The sequence below is a fragment of the Misgurnus anguillicaudatus genome, chromosome 11 (assembly GCF_027580225.2).
Source record: "Misgurnus anguillicaudatus chromosome 11, ASM2758022v2, whole genome shotgun sequence".
In the NCBI taxonomy this organism is placed as follows: Eukaryota; Metazoa; Chordata; class Actinopteri; order Cypriniformes; family Cobitidae; genus Misgurnus; species Misgurnus anguillicaudatus.
Genome location: NC_073347.2, coordinates 13,293,870 through 13,312,332, shown reverse-complemented (window position 1 = coordinate 13,312,332; position 18,463 = coordinate 13,293,870). Strand labels below are relative to the sequence as shown.

The 18,463-nt window shown below is 37.8% G+C and overlaps 1 protein-coding gene across 1 annotated transcript in view; it reads right to left on the bottom strand.

The window, feature by feature from the left end:
* The window catches only part of tet1 (tet methylcytosine dioxygenase 1), a gene marked incomplete at its 5' end in the record, with an annotated part of 54,757 nt that extends 38,143 nt beyond the window's left edge, over window positions 1-16,614 (bottom strand). The window contains one exon of the mRNA XM_073873066.1: window positions 15,199-16,614. Within this exon, the coding sequence (XP_073729167.1) occupies window positions 15,199-16,614 (1,416 nt within the window). The remainder of the gene's footprint in view (window positions 1-15,198) is intronic.
* Window positions 16,615-18,463: the final 1,849 nt, after the last annotated feature.

Genomic DNA, 18,463 nt, shown 5'->3' with positions numbered 1-18,463 from the left:
TTGAACAGCATGAAGGTGAGTAAATGATGACAGAATTTTTATTATTGCATGACCTAACCCTTTAAGGGGTAATGAGCGATGATGAAAACTCTTTCTGGAAAGCATGACTCCATGGTTGGATTCATCCCTAAAGTCACACACAGTATATTAACCCCTTGGACAATAGAGTTGAGAACCCTTATCCAGTCTACAAGGCACAGAAAGCAACAAAACAATGTATTATTGGATCAAATATGATTTACGAATACCCCTACAGTACATTGTTTAATATCAAATTTTAGAGGTGCAAGTCTTGGAATAAGCTTGCACTTATTAGTTAAGAGTAAACTTATTCCTCATACCACCTTCATACATCCTACACTATCACTTTTGTGATTTTACACATCGTGCAAACAGTTATGCAATCATGAAAACAAAAATATGCACAAAAACATCCAGAAAGAAACATGACCATCCCAGTTGCATTTTGTTATGTCTCGTTCAGACCTGTGGTTTTGTCCCCCAAGATCAAGAAGTGTGTGTGAAGACAGGAAGACAAACTGCTGGTTGGCTTTGGACTTACAGTAGTTAACAACCTCCAAAGTACAAGGACAATCAAACTGATCAAATTGACCTCCATAATTATGGGCATCTGTCTGATTACCATCATTGTGTTTGTGTCATGACTTTATTTTAAACTATGATGATTCATATAACCCACCAAAACCTGTTCAGCACTTGGGTAAGGATTAGCTTGTGTGAAAAGAACAGTGCAGGAACACCTGGGACTCCACAAAAGAAGTTGAAAGATTCAATCCCTTCGCTTGCTCGAAGGCCTGACATTGAAATTTAAATCTCTATTCAACTGTAAAGATGTGAGGACTGTGGAGACATTTTCCAGGACTGCCGTACCTCTCCCATAGCAACTCATGTGGTACGGTAAACGTTTGAAGATATCTAGTTTTCAGTATTATTGAGGTACTAATCTTAGAGTTAAGTGATGAGATATTTTAAGATAAAAAAATGCTGATGATAATTGTGTCTCTTAAACAAGTTGCTTCATGTTGGGTTCAACTTAAAGGAATATTCCATTTTCTTAAAAGAAAAATCCAGATAATTTACTCACCACCATGTCATCCAAAATGTTGATGTCTTTCTTTGTTCAGTCCAGAAGAAATTATGTTTTTTGAGGAAAACATTGCAGGATTTTTCTCATTTTAATGGACTTTAATAGAGCCCAACATTTAATACATAACTCAACACTTAACAGTTTTTTCAACGGAGTTTCAAAGGACTATAAACAATCCCAAACGAGGCACAAGGGTCCCATCCAGCGAAACGACCGTCATTTTTGACAAGAAAAACAACAAACATGTACTTTTAAACCACAACTTTTCGTCTAGGTCCGGTCCAGCGCGACCTAACGTAAATGCGTAGTGACGTAGGGAGGTCACGTGTTACATATATAAAACGCACATTTGCGGACCATTTTAAACAATAAACTGCCACAAAGACATTAATTAGTATCAGTTGACATACAACAACGTAGGAACGGTCCTCTTTCTCCACACTTGTAAACACTGTGCCGGAGTTTTGCGTTCGTCCTCTGTGACCTCTTGACGTCATGACGTATTGCGTGGGGTCAGCTGGCGCATCACGACCGGATCTACATGAAGAGAAGTTGTGTCTGGATTTTTCTTTTAAGAAAATGGACTAATCCTTTAAGTTTAGCACTAAAATATGGAAACAGATTAAAAATGATTTGAAAGGAAATAGATGTTGCTTGCATTTGCTGACTTATAGTCTTACACTTCTGTAAAAATGACAAAAAAAGAAGTACACAGTGATCACCCTCCTTTTATTAAGGCTTATTCAGTAGGTTCTATTGTCAGAAAAATAATGGTCACTGGGGCGGTACCCTTTCAAAAAGTACACATTTGCACCCAAAGGAGACTGTGCTTCAAAAACAACGACCTCATCATTTGTTTGTGAAAGCATGCAGCTTATTATAATATACAGTTGTGTGCTAGGGATAAGCAGTTTATTACAACCGGTGGTTACGTTTCAAGGCTGTTTGCCTTATGTGTCAGATAAGACACATTTAATATTCTGCATTTGTAAAATTAGAACTGGTTTCGTAAAGACTTATGGTTTTAAAGATATTTTGGAGCATCGAACCCCCCCCACCTCTACCCTAAACCCAACAACCCCTAAACCATACAAAACACAACAAGCAAGTAAAATTTATTTTTATTAGGGGTGCGACAGATCACAAAACTCAGGGTTCGGATCACATTATGATTTTTGAGGCATGGATTGGATAATTTTTAATAAAAAGGGGTGGGACAACTCTAATAACAATAGAAATGACAAGCATTTATAAAAAAAAAAAACAAAGTTGCACATTTACTTCAACCCAATATCACGAAATGATGTACCTATAGGCACATATGGACCAACGTGACAATGTCACGTTTCGTCGCATTTGAGCGTGAGCATGTCATGCTTTTCTGTTTGTGTCACTGTCACGTATTGGTTACTCAACTTTTTTGTCATAATTTCTTACCATTGTCGCTTCGGTTTAGAGGTACATACTGGTACCAAATATACATATATGTACCTAAATGGTATTAGGACCTTTTTAAAAGGTAGTGGTCACAGCTTAGGACAGAATTTTTCTGACAGTATAATTGTTTTTATAAACATGATACGTAGTCAGATTCCATGTTAATAATAGGAAAATGGCCTTTACTTATACCACGAATGCTTTACATTGATCACAGAGGTGGCAAAACAGTGTTAGATGATGATGCTCTGAGGGCATGATAGCAACATTAGGAGGTGATGAAATGGATCAGAGATCACATCGCACCGGTCAGAAAGAGCTGATGCTAAGGCATTCACTCGTGCTGACATTTCACGACTCATTCGCTCACTTTCTTTTGCATTAGCCTCCTACCAGCTGTACACGCTGGCCTGGCTCATAAACACTCATGCTGGTTACTGCCAACCATCACACACGGGCACAACATCACAGTTACTTCCCACAGGCTACAGGAAAAACTTCCATACTTTCAACTTGCGATTAAGCAAAATGATTATAACATTGACAGAAAAGTCATGAGGTCGGTTTGTAACTGACAGGCTAATTCACCATGGGTTACCTCAGAAATCATAGTGGTTTCCAATTTATATGTAAAATAAGGATTGTGGTTTATATCACTTAAAAAGTAATTACAAGATAAATAACGTACAGTAATATCTAAACCTAAATTAAAATTGCACTGTGCTTTTAAAATGTAATTTGAAAAGTGGCTCCATACGGACTACAGAAGTTTTATCATCCATGTGGACTGTGTTGACTAGTCCGGTAGGGCAAACACGGCTATTATGTCATTATGTAGCCAATTACAACTACAACAATGGTGTTTGGTCTCCATTAATGTCAATATTTTTTAAGTATACCAATAGAGTGCCGCAGGGATGACGTATTTTTGTAGGCAAACCCCGGACACCAGGTGGCATTTTAGCACTTTCTTGGGTTAACATTAGCCCAAGATGTTTTAACATTTTATTATATGACATAAAGCACACCAGTAATACCCCCAGTTGTGTTAAAGCTTTAAAGTGTCTTTAAAAGGGCGGTTGCTAACAAGTTGCTACATGGCACTACATACAATGTCGGGGACTTTTAATGAAGATCTAAAAACAATGCCACATGGGCACAATTCCCAACAACGAATCATCCAGAGTGTATTTCCTTATCTGGGAACATGTTTTAAATGTGTTTAAAGAGCACCAATTGTCCAATTCACAATTTTACATTTCCTTTGGTGTGTAAGTGTGTATTAGCACATGTTAACGGTAGGCAAAAGGTATGAACCCCAAAGTAAACGATTATGCGAGTTACTGTCTCCAACATAAATCTCTTTTCTTGGACTACAACAAACATAGATTTTAGGCAACAATTTACTTCCTGGGATTGGTGATGTAGACAATACCAAAATTATCATAATTCCTCCTGCTTCGGACTGTAAAAAGTCAGTAAATTAACTCCTGTTAGCATTGCATTGTGACTGAATCTTTTAAACAGGGTTAGGAGCGTCACATTTCCGGGTGGAAAATTTAATGAAATAGGTGCCCTTTAATAAAGTTTGAAAGAGCTGTCCGAAGCGTGGTGACTTTGGTGTGATAACGTTGATATTGAGAGACCGTGGTGTAGTTCACTTTTATTAGATTCTAAAAAATGATGAGACGATGCCTTTATCTGAGAAACGATTGGCTCATTAAATTAAAAGGCAGGTCATTCTTTTCTATATCCTCTGTATTGAGTGCTTTGGTGCATATTTTTCAGTTCTGAAATATTTATTACTAGCTTTGGTCTTTAGAGACTTCAGACAAGGGAAAATGAGAGATCTGTTGTGTACCTTTGGTTGGCTTGTGTAGGTTTCAATTGATTTAAAGTGACGCATGACCAAAGCTGATGAGAATGGATAGTTTGAGTAGATTTTGGCACACAACAGTGTCCACTGAGAGCTGTGCTCTTTGCTGTGTTTATGCTGTATGTGTGATCTTTGCACATCTTTGGAGATCTTTGGAGACTTTGGAGAAACACAACCTGAGTGCTGATAGTAATATTGCACTTTATAATATGTATCAATTAGTGTAATACCATTACCTAGTATTTTAAAATCTGTTATGATTTACAAAGCCAGATTACGTAATCCAGCCTAAACAACAGATACTGTTACTAAGGTTACAAGTAACACCTCTCCAAGGTTTACACCACAATGATTTCTAGGGATCGACCGATATGGATTTTTTTGTGCCGATGCCGATACCGATTTTTTCCCATCAGCTTTAGCCGATGACCGATACAGGCTGCCGATTTTCTTTAGCCGATATTTGGAGCCGATACTGCTTTTCCTCATTCAGTTTATATCATAAAAATGACACAATGATAAAACCAAATGTTACAGCTCTTAATTTAAAAAAGGAAAATTTATTGAACTACATTTAACAAATAGTAAGGTGAGGTAGAACAAGTAAGAAAATTCAGTGCTGCTTAAAATACATAAATAAAATAATAATTATACCATTGCACACAGTAGCAACAACCAAGCAGCATAACAAGGGGAACACTTTACTTTATCCATGAAAGTAACCAACTATTTACAACATATTTAATGCTTAGGTCTAAGTTTTAGTGCACTTAACTTAATCTCTTGTAGAGCAAATGTCTTTAATAAGAAGACAAGGAAAATGTAAACAGCAATACTGATCAAAAAACAACTTAAAAAGAATTCTGAATAACATGCCAATTGCCCCACTTCTGTACCTCACACACCCTCTTGCCCTATAATAAATGCGAGGGATAGTTAGTTTGCCTCAGCTCGCTTAAAACGCATAAAACTGGACAAATACATGAGGATTTGTGTTCGGACTTCGGTCAGATAGTAGAGCGCGCGTGCACGTGGGAGAGGTGCAGTGAGACATGGATGAGAGAGTGCATGTATCTTTGCGCTCCCAGTGAACAGAAATGTTGACAAAACTTACAAAAAAACACTTCTCCGGTCACATAAAAGTCATGTGGGAACTGTTTGGAACTAAGTGCTTTGGGTCATATTTCTTATTTTTTTCCGCTGACAAATTCCGCGAAACTCCGTGTCAACAACCATAAACGTATGCAACCATGAACTGCGCTCTCCACAATGACGAGAAACTATCAGCAATGGATATTAATTTTTAGCCTTTTACTACTACATATATTTATGGAGATGAAAATTAAAAACCCAGCATGTCCAGCTATGATCAGCTGTTCGGCTGATGACCTGCGTTCGCTTGCGGCATTATGAGCACGCGTCGCGTCCAAACGTCAGACTGGTGGTCGCTGAATAAAACTCCTATAAATACCACGAAATCACGGAACAACGTCAGCATTATTTAATCATATGATGTTCGTAACAGCTGCCGTATGCATACGGTTAGCCTAAAGGCTATTTGAAGCTCCCTAAATACAATGGCAAGCAGTTTTATAGGCATTCGCGTTTTCCATTATGACCACCAAACTTTCTTAGCTATGATTGCACGCACATATAGAGCAACGTGTTAACACTTTCAAAGTATATGGCAATATTTCAGTCAAACAGTTAAAAGATGCTTTGAAGTTTAAAGCTTACCAGAGCAGGCTTGGAGCGCTCCGCTCTGCTAGTGGGGGGAGGGGCAATGCACGGGCTGCAGGCAGCCTCCAGCAACACAGAGCTGCCTGTGGGCGCATGTCTGTAATTAATGCCGGGGAAAAGCTATCGGCGAACGCAAGCCGCGAATCGGCCGATGCCGATACACCTAAAACCTGCTAAAATCGGCCCGATGTATCGGCCGGCCGATATATCGGTCGATCACTAATGATTTCAACCATAAACCGGAACGTTTTAATGAGGTTTGATGTTGGTTTACATGACGACAGCATTTTGGGGCTCTGAAAACACAAACTTTTGCCATCTTGATTTGATATATCGTTCTGTAGAAGAATGCATATGTGCGCAGACTTGTGTTGTTTTTTTAACAAGGTAACATCGGCATCTACTGGCCTTGCACATGTAATACATCCTGTATTATTTTAGGTTCCAAAAAGGTGCACTTTTCGGTCAATATGCACCCTTGATGATGACTTTTCCTGAGCCTGCAGCTGCTTCGCAGCAGACTTCATCCCGACAGTTAAAGCTGCTTACAAAAGAGCAAACTTGTAGGGTAACTGAGTGATTAGGTTGCCATTTGAGACAGGGCCTTAGTCATCTTCGTAGACCAGTGTAATGCCATTTTTGACAGCGCTGCTGTGTCTACGTAAAAAAAATTAAAAAGCGCGAAGAAAAAATCTTTCCATTTTTCACAACATTATTGTTGTGTAAACATAGCCTTAGGCTTTACAAAGATAGCCATCATGCCAACAAAACACATACAGTAGAGGGAGTAATTCTTAGTGAAATAAAGACATGAAAGAGAAACAGCCCCCTATACCCTTAAATAGTGCACTATTTGAGGAAACATCCATTTGGGCACCGCAAGATGAGGCTCGCACTGCAGTGCTTCCAGTCCGAATTCACTCACTCGTTTATACACACATTCAAGTGAACTAGATCAGTGGAGTAATGTAGGGAATTGTGAATGAGGGTAGTTACACCCATAGTTACATAAAAATCTAACTGACCTGTTCATGACCATGTAGTTTAAAGAGTCATCTTTAAAATCACAACATGAGCAGCCCTTCTTATCAGGCAAATGCAAGAAGCACCATAATGAATGTGTGAAAAACTTGTGTAGCACTTCTTGTTATGTACAAAATAACTATGTGCTGTCATCATGAGCAGAATATAATATCTTGTAAAACAGGACGAACCCTACCTCAAAAATGAGCAACATATTGTGCTGAGAGGTAATTTTCAATCGCTGACTGTGATTAAAACTATTAATCTGAAACATTCATCGCAGCCCTTAGCTTTGAAAAATAAGAAATTCTTCTTGGAGAAGAAAAGTTTTCAGGGAAAATCTTTTTTTTCATTCTGGGTGAAATGTATTGTATTGTGCCTTTAAAACAAAGCAGGGGAGGACCGGTTGCTACACTTGTGTTGCCATGTCCATGCCTTATACTTGACTTTAAGCCGGTCTCTTCATAAAGCTGCTTATAGGATTTCGTCACAGACTTCGAATCACATTACACTTAAACTTTATTTGGACTTATTTGCAGAATACAGTCACTCATTTGGGTTTGCTAGTGCTTGGCCCTCACAGTACCATAAAATATGAATGACCACAAATAGCAGTTGTCAAACATTCCCTCAGACCCCATCTACAGATAGTACCGGATTTTACATAAAATTATCATTGATTTATTATCATCATGTTATTTTCCATTTCTTCCCATGTTTCTGTTTTTCCCAGAACCTCTACTTTCAATGATGCATACATGGATGTATAAGTGCACTGTAAAAAATGTGTGTAGAAATTACAGTATTAATGGGTATTACTGGCAACTAGCTGCCAGTAACTTACTGTAGATTTTACATTTATGTTATTTACTGGCAACATTTTGTTCAAAATTAAATGAACATGAAACATTTTTTGACTTTATCTTCTACAGTAAGTTACTGGCAACCAGCTGCAAAATTACAGCAAATTTTTTAGAGTGTGGGCATGCATTTCTGTACTGTGTGCATCGTTTTAAAAGCCTGTAATTATTTATAAGACATGCATCAAAATGCAATTTAGCATTAAGTATGCTTTATCCACATTAACTTAAAAATCAAACAGTTGCCTTTGACTTGTAACCCCCCACTGTTTTGTCAGAATGGGTTGAAACAAGATTTGGCAACACAGGCATTTGGGACCACAGGCATAAACCCTCCAGCTACAGATCTAGAGAAAAAAAAGACTTTCCGATGAGAAAAAGTAAAAAGTGTTTAGTAATACCAAAAGTTGTGACGTCATGAAAACACTTCTCAGAACGTGTGACATTAACTGAAACTCTATGGCAAAGTGTTATCTCAGCATACTGACCTCAGTGTGTTGTCAGATGTGACCAACAGCCCTTTTACATACATACATACATACATACATACATACATATATAGTTTTTATAATATTAATTTCATTCTATCTTAGTGATTTCATTCTATCTATTATATTCTACATTCCTTATCTTAATGTTGTTTAAAGGGGGGGTTCAATGGTATTTCATGCATTCTGACTTATTAACACAGTTATAGAGTTGTTTCCTCATGCTAAACGTAGGCAAAGTGTCAAAAAAGCAGTTGGGTGTGTTACGGAGTATGTCTGTGCCGAATGCACTTTTTTCAATTACGGGTTCAGCGGACGTTTCAGGGGTTTCTACACGTAGCACTTCTTTTTATGGGCACTTCCCCCTGAAAACCTGAAAGACGCTAGAACTTGCAAACATCACATCACGCGACAGCTTTGTTTTAATTTCAAAACTCAACAATGGCACAAATGAAGAAGTGTGTTTTTGGATGTAAGGAGAAGAAATCCAGCCTTATGAAAACAATGGATATAGTTTATTATCCGGGGTAGCAGCAGAGTTTTGCATGTGTGTTTGATGCGCTGGATTTCATTGAAAAGTCCCAACCGGGTCATGAGTTGCATGCGGTAAGTAAGACTTCTGCCTTATGTTGGAAATAGTTGCGTGCATATTATATATAAATGACACGAACATGTAGTGAATCATAAGTTTAAACAGTGTTGTATAGTGTTGCATGACTCGTACTCGCTCCTCCCGCGGTAGTAACTCCTCCTTCTTCATTTTTTCGTACGTTATCGGAACGAATCGGTAAAGCTAATCTTTCTTTTATAAATCTGATTAAACTAAAGACTTTTCAGAGATATAAAGGATGTAATACTACTCTATAGGTACTACAGATTAACATCCGAAATGCAGAAACAGCGTGTGTTAGCTTTATTCTTATGTTGGCTGTTGTCTTTTAATGGTGATATAAATCTCCAATGGTCTCCATCTTAACAATGTAAAAAATTATTTGCTGCCTTAATTATTTTGTTGAATCAACTCAGATTCATTTCAACTTACTATTATTTATTTTTTCTAGAGATGAGTTGTTATAACTTATAATAGTAAGTTTTTCAACAAAAAATTAAGGCAGCAAAGATTTTTTACAGTAAAGGTTTTTATTAAAGTCTTAGGAATGTTGTTACACAGTACATTTCCACTGTCTGTATTTGGTAAAATAACACTTGGTAAATCTGCTTCTAGTCAGACAAAGTCATTCCGACCATCAACGAAAACAGCCAGACCATCGAAGAAGTCTGACAGACCATTGAGAATGCAACATTTTTCAGTAAAACATCTTTATTATATTTGCATCACTTTGTCTTCTCTCTCTGTATCTGTAGTTGATTTGAAGTATTAACTCATTACAGAGTTGATATTTAAGCACAGATTTAAGAATTTTCTTAATGGTATATGAGTTCTTAATGGGGAGAGAGATGTAGTGAAACTGGATTCTGATCGCATTTAAGATCTGCAAGCCATATCCATAGTTGAATCTATCAACAGTACAGTACTATTTGACATAATGCCAAACACTCCCATAACTTGGCTTTATTAAATCACAGGTGTAACTTTCTGTACTGAGAGCTTGCCGTTTCTTTGCACTTTTGGTGTCCGAGCTGGACAGCAATTTTGCACACTGAGTGCACTCTGTTTGAATGTTGTATTATGGGGAACAGAGGATGCATGATCGGAAACATCTAAAGATGTTGAAAAAAATAGACATGAACTGAGGTTCATCCTTAAATCTCAATCCCAGCAAGTATTGACTACACCACAGTAATGAAGGAAACATGTTGTAGCAGAGGCTGTGATATTTGGTATGTGATCCTTTTTGCCTGAGGCTCATATTGAATAAAACGAATAAAAGAAATACATGCAAATACATAAAACGTGACAACCAATCTCTCAGATCGGACAGCAAAACACTCCTGTTGACATCTTTTGAGCAGTTTTCAGACCAATAGATAAACAGTTACAAGAAGTTCAAAGCACATCTTATCCTTACAAATGTCAACTACCAAATCCATCCAATCCTGTTTGGCAGCAGCAGCTCTTTGTGTTTGCTAATGTTTGGAGTGATATTATAGGTGTGGACACAGGCTAATCCTGATCATCCTGCCCAGACAACCACTTGTTTCCTTATACAACCAAAACAGACATATATATGTGCGATGACGCGATTACGCGTCTGGTCGGAACTTTTCTTCCGGTTTCTGTTTAATGGTCTGACTATTGTCTAAACTGAACTCTTGAACAAATACCTCGTTGAAAATAACAAATGTTTTGGTAATCTATGTGTTGTTTATTTTGCTTGTTATATAAATGAACTACTCTAAAAGGACTAAAAGTTGTTATTTATTCTTAGCAGAGTTTACCGGAAGTTACGTGTGTTCCTTGAAAGCCGCTTGTTTATGATGTTACTGCAGAAACTGTCTATATAATGTTATATGTTTATTTCTGAACAAAATTTAAGTAATCCCAGCATGGTCGGTGCAGGTTGTGGATAAAATAAAATAAAAACACCAACGGGTGCTACAAGGTGGACAATGCATAAACCAGCCCAGTCTCACGAAATTACGTACCTATAGTCATGTCATTTTTTTATTCTTTTTCGTGATAATGTCCCGAATTTCCGTGTTTTTTCGTGATCATATCACAAATTTCTGTTTATGTTTTGTTGTCACGTATTGGTTACTCAACTGTATTATCCTATTTTCTTAACATTATCGCTTCGGTTCAGGGTTAGATTTACATAAAAGGACGTCCTTACCCAAACCCAACTCTAACCCTAACCCTAACGCCAGGCGATAATAGGTTTAAAATTTAGAAAATCTAAAAAAAATTTAAACAATTGTTTAAACCAATACTTAAAGTGACATCCTAACGAAAACACCAAATCTAACCCTAAACCAAAGCGAGAATGGTTTGAAAATAGGAAAAAGCAGTTAAGTAACATGACAATGACACGTAAACAGAAATTCGTGATACGATCACGAAAAAACGTGGAAATTCGTGACAGTATCACGAAAAATAATCAAAAAAATTACGTGACTATATACATCATTTTGTGAGACTGGGTAGCATAAACAGCTCTGTGAGAAGGCACCGTTCACTTTCAGTGAATTTCAACCACAGAAATTACATTTATTAACTTATTACGACACAGAAATGAACCATGTGCCACCAGCCCTGGACTTGTGTGTTAAATCATATTTCACAATACTACTGATAACACATTATTATTCGCAATTTAGTTGAAAGCTGCCTAGCCTTTGTATCATATTACAAGTCCATATGGTAAAGCATCACGTTCGCAACGCAACAGTGAGGGGTCCCACTCCCAGTGAACACACATATAACTTAAATACATTGTAGTATGCGTCTTACATATACTCTTTTCATAAAAAGTATTCACACTTCCTCTTACACAAACGTATTTCTGCTTTACAAATCATCATGTGACCTCCATTACTTGCAGATGGCTACAAAAACAACAATACTCCTTATTTAGTTAATTATAGATGGCCTTTCCCATCAACCCTTTAAAAACAGACATACAATCCTCCGCATCCTGGTTTTTAACCACATTGATGATACACTGACTAATCATATAAGTAACTATGACAGATGTGACCTCGGGTGAACACTGCTCTACGTTTTATGGAAATGAGAGATGTGTTTATAAACCTCAGCCTGGCGTAATCTCATCATCATCACTGTCCTGTATGACAAGGAGCACCAGTCACAGCGTAGGATTTGGCATTTCAACTCTTCATTTCAAGATCAAAACATTTCCCTCTGAAATGTAATGTACTATATACAAATGTGTCAAATAAGTGCGTTGTTTTTTAGTTTGTAATTTGTTTCGCTGTCATTGTCAGTTGCAGACAGTGAATTTTTTTACAGATTTCATTCTTGCGTTCTTGCTTTCAACAAGAGATTGTGTGCAACTGAACTGAACAGAATGCAGTGGTTTTGAGACCACTTAACCAATTTTAACCTGACATGATGTCTTAAAAACACCTCATGAGAAACATAACCCAAAAAACTTGAGGTGCTGGAAACGGTAAGATATAATCAAGTGACCAAAGTAGTACATTACATGCCATGTGACACATAAAACGGGTGATTATGTATTTACATAGGGCTTTTCATAATACATTGTTTCAAAGCAGCTTGAACAATACTGTAATGTGTTGTTAACCAGCGTCTAAAATTTCATAAGCACACATAGGTAAAGACACGCCACAACATTGAGACCTAACACACATAGAGTGCCATTTATTCTCTCTCGTGCACACACATACAGGCCACGTGCACAGCTCACAGTATATCATGTGATGCTCATCTAGTTTTTGCTTTGCATTTATGGAGGCAGTGAAACTTTGACATAGAGTAAAAGTGTGAATGATAAAACAATAAATGTCCAAATATGTTTCAATGTATTTATACTCTCACATCATAGCCGCTTCCAAGCTAGGTTATTTAACTGATTCATTTTTCGTTTCTGTAAAATGTGTAAATAAGGGCTGCATGTATAAGCACATTTATGTTGCTGTTCTTCAAACATTTTCAAGTATTTTCATGATAATAAAGAATGTTTATAATGATTATGTTTGACGAGTGTTGCTTTTTTAACTCTTTCCCCACCATTGATGAGATAACTCTTCAATTAAGAGAAAACGCTTCCCTGCCAATGACGAGAATTTCCGGCTTTCCGGAATACCGCTATTCTTTAACGTCTCACGTGAAAGAAAAAGAGCTCTGTGTATATTTTAAAGATCGCTCTGCATCTGATCTCTAACAAAAGTCCTTCACAAAAAATTTAATTATCTCGGCTTTTTGCTCAAAATTGGGTGTTTTTGAAGAAACCTATTTGAGAGGTGATAAAAGAGAACTAATGAAGGTAGGATGAAACAGTTTTTTTTGTTTGAAAGCAGAGGGTCTTTTTTTTTCATTTGATACATTGTTTGTTTATATATTGATAGAAGAACATTTTCTGAAAGGCATTAACTTTGGTAAAAATCATGAAAAATGCTGGCGCTGGCTGGCAACTTTTTTGATAAGGACATCCTAATAATCAAATAGCCGTACCCTGGGGGACCCTGCCTTTAAACATTGTGGCAAAACTGGACAAGTGGTCATGATGCAAAAATCTGTTTAATCAAATTACGAAAATTCTTTGCTCATTCGATCATCACATGCAGTGTTACATGTCCTTATTGGTTACACTTCATGTCAAATGTAAAATGCGTAGGAAGCAAGGACTACGTAGATGCTTGGTGTCATATTTGATAGTCCATAATCGAAATAATCACAGCTTTTGCGATTTGACAGTTACAATTTTGGTTTACAAACGATTAATCGTGCAGGCCTAGTGTAAATGCAGTAATACTAAAGTTGTGATGAAAATTGCAGTGAAGCCTGTTTCACACTGCAGGCTCCCTATACAATTTTCATTTCAAAATTCCATACTTTTCCAGACACAAATTTCCAGACTTCCCGACAGATTTTTCCGGCCATATTGAACTTGTTCTGAAAAATTGTTTTAAAATTCAACTGCTAACAATTATGTTACATTCTAAACATTTAGTATTGCCATTTTTGCCAAAAGTCCATGAGCCACGATTCAAACTCGATCTTTTGGCAGTGCTGGAAGACAAGCACCATGAAAAAACGAATGTATATATAATATATTTTATTATATACATTTAGAAATTCTTAATTTTATATTTATGAAACGAAATAGGGACAATAGTCTGGAAACATTAATATTTTTCCATACTCCAATTTATTTTCCATACTTTTCCAGATCTTGAAATTACTCAAATCAAATTCCATACTTTCTATACTTTTCCAAAACCCGTAGGAACCCATTACACTGCATACCATGGTATTTACTTTGCCATCCAATATCAGCAGGTTACATACAGTATTCACGTGTAAGCAGATGCATAGCAAAAGCTTCTAGTTTCTGTGTCTATTTTTCAGCCTGAACCACAAAAGAAACACAAAATAAGGAAGCTAACTACTCAAAAACTAAAAAAAATAAAACCCAAAAATCACTTCAATTTTAATAAAGAGCAGCAGAAGCGCAGTCAGCCATGTTCCAGTTCACATGTGTGGCCAGAAATGTGGCCTAAAATTTAAAGGTGACATAGAATGTAAAATTGTATTTACCTAGGCATAGATAAATAATAAGAGTTGAGTGCATGATAACAACATATTGTGAGCCTCAAACATTATTGTTTCTTCCTTATGTAAACCTCGTGCATGCAAAAGACCGCTGGAAAACAGGCCAATCTCAGCATAACACCAACTGTGACGTTACAGATGTATTCCCCAACATTAAATTACACATTAAATGAATTACAAACTGTATATTCTATTCCCCTTACCTACCCCAGTCCCTAACCCCAACCATCATAGAAACCCTTCTGCTACTTCACATCAAAATGTCCCCACAAGGTCACAAAAACACTGGTATTCCTATCTTTGTGGGGACAATTGGACATTTTTGCACTTAATAAAACCACATACCTTCTATGCAGATATCAGAGAACAATTTAACACATTTTTTCAATGCATTCTTTGGCACCTTTAAAAGCGCCACATTAAAAGCCAAAGATCCAGGTTCTTACCTCTCCAGTGCAGATCTCCAGGCGCTTCCTCCTTAGCTCAATACACTTCCTTAGTTTACAGATCGTTTTTTGGTTCAGGCAACTGCTGCATTCCCCACAGTCCATCTTGCGTAGGCAGGGAACGCAAACTCCACAATGATTTCTCTTTTTCTTCTCTTTAAACAGCTGGATATCCTCAGCTTGGAAAGGAGGGTTTCCTGAGGATCTGTGCTCCAGAATCGAGTCGCTGTCAAATGAGGACTGAGTGCTCTCCGTGCTGCTGAAAGATGTTGTTGCCTGAGGCCCACAGTTCGTATCACAAAAGGCGCCGTTGAAAATAGTTGCGCTCAACGAGAGGAGAGAAAGAGCTCCCTCTTTCTTCATTGACATTTCAGCATCATCAGTTTCGTCTTTGGTGTCCACATCTACAGTACTTTGAAGCTCATTTTGTTCCACCTGGGGAGCATCTGCAATGTTTTCAAGTGCTGCTGGTACTTTGGGTGATTGGCCTAGTTGGGAAACCACAGCCTCACCTGCTTCTGTAAGATGCTCTGGAGTGGTTCGAACACAACTGTCTGGAAAGTCTGTGCATGGGTCAAAGATTTTGTTGACCTCATTAGCCTGACCTGAAATGTACTTATCTGCCTGCGAAGAGGAGGGAGCTGCTGAGGTATTGTTGTCGTAGGCAAAGTCCACGTTACTGACGAGGTCATGATTCATAAAGTCACACGGCTCAACAAGTGCCACATTCGGCTGCTCTGGAGGAGCGGAGCAGTTTGCTTTCAGCTTCTTTGCCTTGTCAGCGTTGTGAACAAGAGTCTCTCTGTGCTCCTCCGCAGAGCTGATGTTAACGCTCAGCCCCTCTTCAGTAGGGATAAGAGCTCTTATTTGTTGACCATCATGAGCTTCTGACCTTTTAGTATCAGTATCCTGTTCCCTGATCTTCTGACCTCCTCTTCCGCCTCTAACCGGCCTCCTGCAAGACTCGACGTCCCGTAGGACGCTCTGACACAAAAGACTGTTCCCAGGTGACTTCCCTTTGCTATTACGTTTTGACAACAAGCCATTTCGCTTCAAAGAACCACGCGTGTGCATGGATCCTTTGACAACAGCGACATTCTTGACTCCTCTCCTCTTGCCAGGTTTCCTGACAGCGCTCCGTTGGGCCCTCTTGACTGCCTGTTTCTTGATTGTGGACTTTCTGATCTCATCTTGGCACCGAAACGTGGCCGAGTCATTAGCTTTAAGTGAGTTGACCGTTTGCCTTGTGGTCATGAAAGCTTTCACCCCTCTTACATTTTGTTTTGAAGATGCACGTGTTGATCTTTTGGGTACTTTGAGAGTGTGAGGCATAGCTGTGCTGACAGAGAAAGGTGGAGCGGTACAGGACAGCCGGCATGAGAAACAGCACAAAGACGACTCTGGAAAGCGATGCTTTTAATATATATTTCAAGTAAGATCACATTAAGAATGTGTGGTTACCTGTGGAAAGGACAATTTATTATTACATTATCCAATCTCAAATATTTGGGTAGCATGGTGTACTGCCTGATTGCATTTATAACTGCTTATTTTAAATAATGGAGACCCACATTTACCATACAATAAATGGACCATTTTATGATTATAAAATGTCACGTCAAAGTTCACCATACTTAAGATAGTGAGTGCATGTGCATTATTACTGTATAGCTATGTACATTTCATATACATTTTCATAGAAATATCTAAATATATGTTACTACACTTATAAATAGTCATTAGTTATGAGATTTTGCACAAACACATTAACTACAATGTAATAGAGTAATTTAAGCACTTGTATTATTTACTGGACAAAAATGTCATGAAAAGACTGCTTCGAAAGATACATAAAATGCTGCCATGAACATGTTAATATTTATTTCAGCTGTTCGTTTTATGTGTAATTTTAAGGCCTTGTTACTCTTCATGGAAAGTATAGGTTTTAATATGTAGGGCAAATTTGAAAAGAAAGTGTTAATTTCGATACTAAATGTTAGTGATGCACAGATGTATCGGCTTCCGATATTTATCGGCCGATTTTTTATGAATTTGAAACCATCGGCATATCGGCAATAGCATGAGAAAGGCCGATACCTATTGTTTATTAATTAACTGCATAAAGAAATCCATTATATATAAAAAAAAATGAGTTAATGTTGTTAATAAAATAAATGCTGAATAGCAAAAACCACCTTTGAAGGTTGTCATGCCGTCTTATTATATTTGTTTTAGCTTAATTTGTGCCTCTCTTATTATGTTGGTCAGTTGAATGTTAATTAGATCCAATCCATGTTCAGTAAAAATTATTTAATGCAGAAATAAACTAGCTAATAGACCAACTGCATAGTATTGTATACAAGTGTTTAATATCGGCATCGGTATCGGACAGAAGTTGTCTGTTTAAATCGGTATCGGTCCAAAAAAATCCTATCGGTGCATCCCTACTAAATGTTATAACTTTAATGTAAAGTTAAGATAAAAGCAAGAAAGAGAGAGTTTAAGTTGACAAGTGGATCCTGAGGCACGCGCAGAAGTTAACTCTGTACACGCGCTGCGCCTTAAAACATAAGTATGCTCCCTACTCAGACAACTATTTTGGCATTACAATATTAATGCAGTTCTCAAAGTCATGTGTCTATGTAGGGAGCTCTGTAGGTTTTAAGACAATTGACTAATCGCTAAACGTCCGCGTATGGCTATCTTTGTTTCGGTTTCGACAAACTACCAAACAAGCGATCAAATGTGACAACGAATGACAAATAAACACATGTACGTCTGTAATCGGTAGTTTGCAATATTTTTGTGAACACTTTGAAGGGAGTTGAAATACTTTACATACCAGAGAGACAGTTGTCTGAAGGGCTAATAATATTCCCCGCCTGTAAGACACGACTGATCCCACGACCCACGCGTGACCAACAGATCACTCCGCATCGTTTACAGTGTAACGTTAAACTGTAACACTGACATGCTGTCACGGAGTGTAAAGCACCTGATCAAATGGGAATCGTCCTCATGTCGACCCATTCACCGAAGCCAGACTCGACCTACACTATCCAGACAACTTCAGGGCAGGCAATTTAATGGACGTCCATGCGGTGGCGGGAAAACGCGGACTGGATTTTGGTCGAAGGCTGGACAATCCGCGTGACAGTCGCTCTATCTGTTATATCAATGTAATTCACAGCTAATTCTAGGCTAACGTGTCGTGTTTGCCTGATATCCAAATCATTGTACCACGTTTTAAGATGACGTCAGTTCC